We start from the raw sequence: 10,507 nt of genomic DNA on the forward strand, positions 1-10,507 counted from the left end.
AAATGAGAATTTGTCAAGATACGATAAAAGTGGCGTCGTGTTACACAAGGACACGATAGAGATGCGGTCATACGAAGTATATGAAGACACTCTAAATACGACGCTTCTATACATGCATAACAAGTCTTACTTGTAACGGTCACAAGATTGTGACGTCTCATAACCCCATTTCTTCAACATTATTTAAATCGGTTATGAGTTGTCATTTGTGATACATAATGAGAGGTGGATAAGTTTGGCTCTGAAGACTCAACCTGTCATCTGGATAAATATCTTGGAAGATGGGACTGCTCCCCATTTCTTCTCCATACCTTTTCTTATCATCAGAAAAGGCTTTAGGCCCATCTAATATACATGGGCTTCTGTCATTCACCATCTTTCTTCATTATCATCAGTTATTCAACAACTCTCATCTTGCATTTTATCAACTCACCTGGCAGCTCCTTACTAAATTCCAGACCGACGGACGCAGCCGCTGCATCATCTTCCTCTGCTTCATCTTCGCTTCAATCTTATTAGTTGCCTCGGTCAAATTCGAATGTGTCTAGGTTGATGACCGCAACATACATGACAGCTACAGACTCGGCATATTACTTGAAAAAAAATGGTGATGTTAATAGTTAATACTGAAATGACGATATTACAGAACAGAAATGGCGAAGCATTAATATACAGGTACATTCATACAGGGGAAAAAAAAAACAAAAAAAAAAAACTTTTTACAATCACTCTCACTCGCACTCTCTCTGCCTCTATTTGCACGGCAGGGGGGAGATTTCTTTAGCAGTTAGAACATCCAAGGAGGAAACCAGTTAAATTAGTCTCGTAAAATATGTACATGTCATACGAGAGAGACCTGCAGCAGTACTTGCGGGCCTACCTGAACAAGAGGTTCAATCTCGGCAGCTATCAGGTTCTTCTTTTACATCCTTCATCTGCAATGCGGAAAGCCAGGTCATGGAGGATAGGGTAAAATCTATGTAGGTGCGATTTCAAACTCGTCAATGCTTTATGCTTACCTCCTTGCATATTCCCTCTAGGATTTTGATGATCTCTGAGAATTCGGGCCTCAGATTGGGATCTTGGTGCCAGCATCTCCTTAACAATGCCGCTATCTTTGGATTAGTGTCATTGGGGATTGCAGGTCGGACTCCCTGCAGTTACATTCAACACTATATTATATTATCTAGTTATTTACCATATCTCCCTATTTTACATCACCGAGATGTTTGAGTCCCTACCTTTTGGACGACTCCTACCGCTGCTTGCAACGGGCTCCAGTTTGAATATGGTAGCTTATATTTTCAGATCACAAACATGTTAAAATTAACCAATGTCGCAATTTTCACATAATAAACATAGGAATTGTGAAACGCTCGTACTTACTTTTCCAGTGAGAAGCTCCCAGAGCACAATTCCAAAACTAAAGACATCGGCTTTATGGTCGTAAGGTTTATGACTGATGACCTGTATAGTGTATAAAATACAATCATATGAAGCATAGGACAGCAAGTAAATTATGGTTACTGACTACTTGGCATATAACATCTAATGCAAAGGAAGTTAAGGAACACAAGACCAAAAGAACAAAAAACCAGGGACCGATTTTCTCTTCAACAATTCAACATGATGGTGCCCCTCACTGCCACTAAACTTCTCTGCAGTCTCCGACTTACCTAGAACTCATCCAGAAGCCAAGCTCGAGAAGGAAGATAACATGGGAAGCATGATTTACATAAAATATCCATCTACAGCATATATACTCCTTTTTCCCTTCTGCGCATCTTAACTAAACCCCTGAAAAGTACAACCGACTTTACTCGGCCCAAAATCGACCCAAAACATAAAATGACTAACTTGTAACAAAAAGCTGACGGAGCCAAATGACTTTACCCAAAACGATTTGCCACCAACGACCCTCTATCATATACTTCGTATATGTTAGTACTTCACTAATCACTAATCTTCTTTGGCTACTAAATAAAATGATAGTGGTCGCTGATCAAGACTAAAATTGAAAATATATGAGAATCCGTTATGACAGTTGGACAACCAATCCACACCCAAATCAGATAGCTAGTACAATAAGGTTCTTCATGAAGCAATTAGGTAAGACTTCTGGTGCTTGAAACAAGATACTTCGGAAAAATGTGACTAAGGAAAATGTGAAAACTATATCAGTGATTAATACCTCTGGAGCCATCCATCTGTACGTTCCTGTCTCAGCCGTCATCACTCCAGGTTGCAATTGTACTCTAGCAATTCCAAAGTCAGCAACTTTGACAACCTATCAGAAATTCAGAAGCCACATTCAAAACAGAGTTAAGTACCTCACAAAGCTCACTTTTTTTATCGTCTTGATTCTTGAAAGTAGATAGATATACGACATACGTACAGTATGATCAAAATTGCAAAGGGTTAAAAATGCCCCCACTAATTCCTGAAATTGGCCATTTTTCCAGTCATGGCCTATTCTTAGAATTGCCTCATTTCTATATTGGGCATCTTTTCTGTTGATACAACTTAAATGCAGCATTTCCAGAGAAATAGAGATAGTCAATCCACCCGCATGGAATAAAGCACAAACTTAGCAAGCTTCAACACAATGGATTCAAGGAGAGCTTACCAGTTCTATACTAGCATGATATGATGATTATACAATACAACAATCAACAACATCCGAGCCTTAATCCCAAAATGATTTGGGGTCGGCTGACATGAATTATCCTTTAGAACCGTCCATGGGTGATCGATCGCACACCTCAAAATGCGAAAATATAAAAAAGTTTAATTCCGATTATACAATACTTTGTATAAATCACGTAATTCTAAGATGAACTACTAAAACTTCTTGAAACATCACCTATAGTAGACTTAAAAAGAATTCAGAACCAATAACTCAAGTCAATATAAGACATTCTGATAAAGGATATCGGAATTAAACTTTTGCCACAACTTTCTGCACCATATAGTGAACAGAAATCACTTTTTGTGGGGAATGGATGAGACATGCATGTCATAATCAACAACATACACAATTCCACATCTGAATCTCTAGTTCAGTATAAGACGATAAATTGAGAACACAGTTTTTCTTTCAGTCTGTAAATTGAGGGTAGCACACTGCAGACTCTCAATATGAAATTAAATTTCTTATTATTTTCCATGAAGCTCCGTCTAATACAGGTTCACGGCAGTTCCGGTTCATGTTAACCGACCCGGCAACCCCATACAATTTTGGCACTAAACTTTGGTGGCATTGTTGTTGCTCTACTGCTTCTATTAAATAAATTAATACAGATATGACATGCAGACATAGAGGCGTTGTTGTCTACTGTTTCTATTGAATAAATTAATACAGATGAGATATGACATGCAGAGATAGAGGGCTAACGCGTTGATTTTTGGAAAGGCAATACATTGAAATGGATTGAGTTCTACAAATATGATCTCTGTGTCACTCCATTCAAGACCAAATTGACAGTTACTTCCCCCTTTATAAATCTTTCTATTCTCCTCCAGACCCCGGTCGCACAAAAACAGCAAAAAGAAATCGGGGCGTACAGAGGGAGGTCACTTACTCCATTCTCGCCCATGAGCAGATTTGCACTTTTGAGGTCTCTGTGAATAATATTATTTTGGTGCAGGTAATCCATTCCTGAAGAGATATCTATTGCGGCTCTTAATAGCAACTGGAATTCGAGCACACGCTTTCTCTTATGCATAAAATCATATAAGTTTCCTTTTGGCATAAACTCTGAAACGAAACAAAGAAAACCGATGAGTCAGACAACAGCTGGGTTTCCAAATGGACGGAACTATATTTTGAACTCAATCCAACCTAGAAGCTTAAGCTAAAGTACTGCAAATCAACACTGGATAAATTTCAGTTAAGCAACCCCACACTTAAATTAAAGAAGTGCAAAGCTTGAGAAATTACACAATATTTGTCATTGCTTTAGCGTTTGACCATGACAGACAAGCGATAAGCATTCCTAATCTATTCAGTATATTATTTTCCATGTGTTTACATATTAGCATAGTAGCTACACCACTAGTGTGTAAAATTCACAGACGAGAATGCCCGCAATCAGGAAATGGGAGGTGACCTGAAGCGGGGTCCTAAGACTCGTGAGTGATGACAGTACTTTGAACTTTTGCATATAGAGGGCTGTGTGAAATGTGAGAAGCGCCAACACATGCATCCCGAGGCACAAACAACGACCATGAAGATATGACACATATATATCTGTCCAATGTAAGCCTGAAATAATTATTCCCATATTGGGTTTGACACAATTTACTTAAATCATTGGCCATCTGCCTTACGAGCAAGAAATGAAGATTAATTATGGTGATTAAGAGACACTCCAGCAAAAGAAAATGACCAAGCATTTTGGCCTACTCCAGCAAAAGAAAATGACCAAGCATTTTGGCAGGCCAAATAAATACTTTCAAAGTGTATTACCTGTTAGGAGAAACAAGTTGGGATGTTTTGTACATGCACCAATAAATCGCACGACATTCTTATGCTGAATTTTCCTACGGTAAACAAGGATTAATAAGAGATCTTCCTCAAAAAAAAGGAATTAGTAAGAGAGGCACCGACTAAGGAAATAACGGATATATGAGAACAGCACTCATATCAGAAGGGTAGATATGTTCATAAACAACAAGTTTTTGAGATTCGGAGAGCTCAGGAGGGTAGGCTTGGATAAGTATGGAATCTCTGGCTAGGGAAAGGTATAGAGAAACTTCATAAGACAATACACCTCATGATATTCACTTCCTGAAAGAACTCTTTAACCACATCGGCACTGACACGCTCGGGCTTCAGGAACTTGACTGCAACTTCCTGACCACAGTATGTTCCTTTGTAGCTGAAAAGTTTGACCATCAATAAGATGAAACTTGTTGCAAATCACAAATTTGTACATCACCTGCAAATTTTGCAATAAGAAGAAACTTACAGATCACCATGTGAGCCAGATGAAACTTTGCACCCAATTTTCAAGAGACTCTGATCAATATCAACATCATCATTTCTGTCTACTTCCTTCACATTTTTATGCAAGATAGTTCCTTGATGCTTCATACCAGCTCTAGCTGGTGAAATATATTGAGCTTGTGGTTGCTTCAGAAAGAAAAAGTTTCTAGATTAGCATAAAGAAACACCGAGATAAAGTAGATAGGACAATAGTAAGCTTCTGGCCTCTCAAAGAGAAATCTCTAGTACACATTACCCTGGCTATTTAGGACTCTGAGGTTATTGTATGTATGATGCCAAGAGCTCTATAATCTATAAATGTTTATACATTATGTTACTATACCTCCAAACTGCCATTATATTTCCTGCCAGTGTCATGTACTTGAGTCTTGATTAATCACAATGTTGCTCTACCAACAAAGCTACTAACATAGACTAAAAACACATGACAACATAATCCTTGCTCAATATCAAGAAGTAACAGTTACATGCACAACAAGACACCGATTAAATTAGAAAGAGAAACAACCAATAACTAACCTTCATGTTTTGTATTTCTTTTTCCAGTAAACTTTTTAGCGCCTCAGTCTCCTGTCAAAAACAAGCAAAATTTTTAATCAGATGAGACAACAGAAGAACTTTGCACCAGATCTTCCGATAGCTTTATGAAACTAAAGTTCCATATTCTATAGACACCCATAGACATTTAATCGTAAATTTAATGAGTTGCATTTTGAGAATCTAACATTCATAAAATACTTGTTTCAAGGTACAATGAGAACAAGAGCAAGAGAGTCTCAGTAATGTGAAGACTACATCTATACAAGTACAATTCTTGGCCACATAGCTATGTTAAGAAATCTGAAGAAGAATTGCAGCAAATGTTTAGCCTACAGTCTGACGCGCCCAAAGCTGAAATACAAGCAGTACCAACACTTGGCATTTGATGACAACTAAAACCCATTAACCATAGCTGTGAAGGATAAAATTAAAAATTCAGAGGCAACTAGGCAAGTTCTAAGTGTTTTGAATTATAATCAAGGTGTGAAACAGCAACCAAAAACATAACCCCGACCAGAACCATACAGACACTTAGTCGCATAAGGATATGTTCACAAAGCCATCCAATAACCATTTAGTATACCATTCCTATGAAGAGATGAACAGGATCATACCTCATGAGGCCAGCCATCAACAACGAAAACATCTAATGAGTAGCCATCAGTCGTGGAAAAGGCATGAGCCTCTAGAATGTTCAGGCTCATCTCAGACAGAAGTGAAGTCAGCTGGAGACAGGCCACATAATTAACTAACTAATACTTAAAAGAAAATCTAAAACAGAAAATAGAAGCATAATTTCATAAAATAAATTAGACCACTGAAAGTATAAAAAGGTGAGAAGCACCTTAGAGTCAACCACTCTATGCTCTAGAGATAAAAGTGAAAGAAGTACATAAAAGTCCACTAATTGTAACTCAAATAGGCCAAATAGCTCAAACTTGAATTAAAACAAGCTGCCCGACAATATGCAGCTGTTAAAGTTAAACAAGGTTTGGGTTGTTAAAATAACATCTAGCTAAATATGGGCAAGACAATTTATCACCCTATATTTAGTATAAGAAGGGTTACTAAACAAGCCTACAAAGGCAGATGGCAGATCATGCAAAATCCAAACACGCAGCAATAAAGAGAATCAGATTAACGAGTTGCCAATTACCTGCACTAGGAGTTTCGGCTTGTCAATGGTGGAAAAGGTGATTTCATGCATAGCCCTAAAGCACCACAATAAAAGAGCAATGATAGAATTGTGAAGTATATATCGGCAATATCGCAATATGCTGTATGACTGTGTCATGCTCTGTAGCCAAATGAGCACTAAATCCACCAGTTTAAGGGGCTATTACCTTGAGGATGATGAGGTGCAGTTATTTATGAAGCTATCTTGGTCTTCTGGGTTGGAACTTATGCCATGAACCTCAGGGTTTTGTGATGAACCAAAGGTCGGTGGAGGATGCAGGCTGGGTCCAACACTAAGAACAAACCAAGAAAAAAAAAACTCTATAGAATCCCGTACATAGTAAATAAAATCGAAAGAATAACATCAGTATCTAGAGCTAGAAAGTTAAGAAATAATCAAGATAAATACCCCAGGCTAGAGTTCTTGACAATACCCTGGCTACCTTCATCCGTAGAGGAATGAGAGTGAACAGTGTCATCAATTACCCTATTGGCGGTGGAATTTACCTGCAAAATTTGAAGAATCAACTCAGTTGGACACCCAAACCGAAACTTATACTTGACAAAACGTGTGTGTGTATCAAGGTGAGTCATGGCCTCATCATAAATTCTCTACAAACCTATAACAACAACACCATACCCGAAAATAGAAATCCTATAGCACTCTTCCACTTCAACAAACCCGACTTCAATAGAGGCAGTCCCAAAAATGTTGTTTTCATAGTATGTTTTTGCTTAAATGACGTAACTGGTTTTATGAGCAATCCAATGCCTCGTACAACACTCACAAACATCTCAATACAGAAGTTTTGTTGAAGCTAGTGAGCTAGTCACTTTGCAGAAGTATCAAGTGGAAAAGCAAACATGATCCAATTTTTTGAAAGGCTTAGGTGGTTTCCATCTAAAAGTTGCATTCACGTCAATTTTCAGATCAACTGGCGCAGTGACTGTGTATATTCAGTCTAAAAATCAACAAGCAACGTTTCTTCATTCCGGAAAATTTGCAAGCAGTTGTGTGACTCTTGAGTGTATTAAAAATGATACTATATGACTATTAAAAGTTGATTCCTGCTTAACCACTTTAGCATTGATAGCATAAATCTTTTGATTAAATAGTGAAGCCTTGTTTGGATTTAAGTCCCACTAAAGAGTAAAAGCTAGTCCTTGATTAGAACAGGATCATCCACTATTAAAAATGCTCTCTCCTTTATTCATCTACAAACAAAAAACGTGCTTACGAAATCAAAAATTGTCCGACAAACAGCACGATGCAGTTGAATCCCAAAAATTGATGGATTCCATTCCCAACATCAACCTGGTTACCTACTTTACCATATTCATCCTTAGTGGATAGTGACGCAGTTGCGGAAATTGCAACTGTCACTGTGCCACAGCTCAGAAATTAAAACGCATAGTTGAAAATATAATCAAAATGCAAATCAAGTCCGCTACTAAAATTAATACTCCCTCCGTCCCAACTCCCAAAGTCCCAATCAATTGTTTATTATTGGTGAGAGACACTTCAATCAAAGCTAAACAAATCATTGGGACGTAGGGAGTATAATCAACAATTACTCCAACAGACGAGTCGATCTTGAGACAACAGTGAATTATAATTAGTCAATGGAAACAAATGATTGAGACGTAGGGAGTATAATCAACAATTGCTCCAACAGACGAGTCGATATTGGGACAACAGTGAATTATAATTAGTCAATCGAATGATAGCTATTTCTTACGATAACAGTGAATTATAATTAGTCAACAGTGAATTATAATTAGTCAATCGAATTATAATTGCTTCTACAGTTCTAATCCTCCGTCTCAACCATTTCTTTACTTTTTTTTTACGTGACCGGTATTTTAATCAAAGATAAACAAATGATAGCTATTTCTTACGATAAATAGTCGAAAATTAATTACCGCGAAAAGAAAATTAATTACCTGAACAAGACGAAGGTCAAACGCAAGAAAATACGAAGGAAGTTGGTGAGCTTGCGACAATAATTTCATATGCGTCAACACAACTTCCGATCTCTCGACATTGACGTCCAATGCATATCTGTCGCCATAACATAACCGTAAATCAGACACAAACAAATAAATTTAAAAACCGATAAATTCTTAGGTACACCGGGTGTACCAGCTAACTATATTCAAACAAATAAATTTAAAAACCGATAAATTCTTAGGTACACCGAGTGTATTATTTACGGAAAATGCGATCAATCGAAACCTAGCAGGAAGACGGTTAAAGTGAAGCCAAAGGTGATCATGGAAGCCAGGGAGAGTGACGTCAGGAAAATCGGACCGTTGGAGACGATGAAGAACGTCATGGAAGACTTGCAGTTTAAGTCGTTGGTGTTGATTTTTGGTTTTCGAGGTTGAGGATGATTCCGGCATAGGCAGGATTCGACTGTTGTTACTACTGTTACTTTCATCGTCTTCCCCCATTTTTTTCCGTGTTTTTGGGGGATTAGACTTGAGTATTTGTATTTGTACCGACAGCTGGGACAGTCTTCTTGGGAATCGGAATGTTATTGTGGAGGGTGTGTATTAGTAGGGATTGTAGATGCTGGAATCATTTGGGATAGATTCTGGGGAGAGAGAAAGAGAGGAGGGAATCTGGGAAGAGGGTCTGCTGACGTGGTCTATGAATGATACTAGTGCTAAATTCAGTGTGTTTGTGTGTGGGCCCATTGTCCGCCCATGTCATCTCTTTTTGGCCTTTTTACCCGCCACCCGTTTCTTACGTTTGCATCATCTTCCACTTATGTTGTCGCTCAATGGATTGATTGACTAGACATATCTTCTGTTTAGAAACCGATCGGAAAAGGTAATTTAAACCTGAAGAGAGGTGAATAAAACCGAAAAGTGGCAATCAAACTCCGAAAAGGAAGGTGATAAGGGAATTGAAAATTAGAATCGATAAGGTAATTGATTATATAAAAAAATGTTTGCAAACTAACGAAAAGGAATCGATTTTGATGAAAAGCGTAAAAGGATATGATAATTATTTAATAGTATAGATTTGAAGGGTAAAAATGGAAAATCAAACCAAATCGTCGACTGAAATCTCAAATGCTACTCTAGGAAAGATTTCATTTCGCGTGAAAATTTTATTTGGTCAAATAAGCTACTTGCCAAACGCTTACAAAAAAATAAGGTACCTGAACTTTTGGTCAAATAAGCTACTTTGACCAAATCAGATACCTGAAATGTCTTGCCAAACGGAGCCATAATAAACGGTTCATTCAAGCTAAACTTGGTTTATTATTTTCTTATGTTGTCGCTCAAAGGAAAAGCCATGTTAGCACTTAACGATAAAATAGACGGTCTAGGGTAGATTGGCTACGGATGGGAATAACTAACTAAGTTTAAGGGTATAATTTGGAAAATGCCAGACGCAGGGGTACAGATGGGAAAAGTGAAAACTACAGGGACACATATGGGAAAACCTTTTTTTTTTTTTTTTGAGGTTTTCCCATATGTGTCCCTGTAGTTTTCATTTTTTTCAACTGTACCCCTGCGTCTGGCATTTTCCAAATTGTACCCTTAAACTTAGTTAGTTATTCCCATCCGTAGCCAATCTACCCTAGACCGTCTATTTTGTCGTTAAGTGCTAACATGGAATTGCCAACATGGCTTTTCCTTTCTTTTTTTTTTCTTTATTCCCCCCATTTTATTCAATATTTCCCTCCATAACTTTCCCCCATTACTTCCCATATATAATCTACTAATCCCTCAAATTTATTTCATTATTTCCCTTAATCCGGACAACAA

General features: G+C 37.7%; 1 protein-coding gene across 2 annotated transcripts; it reads right to left on the reverse strand.

Annotated features, from left to right (window-relative positions):
• Window positions 1–594: 594 nt before the first annotated feature.
• On the reverse strand, window positions 595–9,449 carry LOC141622313 (serine/threonine-protein kinase STY8-like). 2 transcript variants are annotated; one of them, XM_074438367.1, is made up of 16 exons: window positions 9,036–9,449; window positions 8,669–8,786; window positions 7,134–7,231; window positions 6,892–7,017; window positions 6,705–6,759; window positions 6,163–6,273; window positions 5,528–5,578; window positions 4,971–5,134; window positions 4,773–4,880; window positions 4,469–4,542; window positions 3,582–3,757; window positions 2,192–2,287; window positions 1,387–1,467; window positions 1,242–1,295; window positions 1,020–1,154; window positions 595–935 (listed from the first exon to the last, which is right to left on the reverse strand). In XM_074438367.1, exons 1-16 carry the CDS (start codon window positions 9,176–9,178, stop codon window positions 894–896), a joined length of 1,632 nt encoding a protein of 543 aa, XP_074294468.1. In that variant the 5' UTR covers window positions 9,179–9,449; the 3' UTR covers window positions 595–893. The 2 variants fall into 2 exon arrangements, with proteins under 2 accessions (XP_074294468.1, XP_074294467.1); XM_074438366.1 differs by having other exon boundaries at window positions 8,961–9,445.
• Window positions 9,450–10,507: the final 1,058 nt, after the last annotated feature.

Source organism: Silene latifolia, chromosome X, assembly GCF_048544455.1.
Source record: "Silene latifolia isolate original U9 population chromosome X, ASM4854445v1, whole genome shotgun sequence".
Taxonomy (NCBI): domain Eukaryota; kingdom Viridiplantae; phylum Streptophyta; class Magnoliopsida; order Caryophyllales; family Caryophyllaceae; genus Silene; species Silene latifolia.

Excerpts from the sequence above, each read along its gene's own strand:
- LOC141622313 (XM_074438366.1), bottom strand. The coding sequence starts at position 9,178 with ATGGGGGAAGACGATGAAAGTAACAGTAGTAACAACAGTCGAATCCTG. Across the intron at positions 4,543-4,772 it reads CAGGAAGTGAATATCATGAG|GAAAATTCAGCATAAGAATG; the intron begins GTGTATTGTCTT and ends TGTTTACCGTAG. Across the intron at positions 1,155-1,241 it reads CGGTAGGAGTCGTCCAAAAG|GGAGTCCGACCTGCAATCCC; the intron begins GTAGGGACTCAA and ends ATGTAACTGCAG.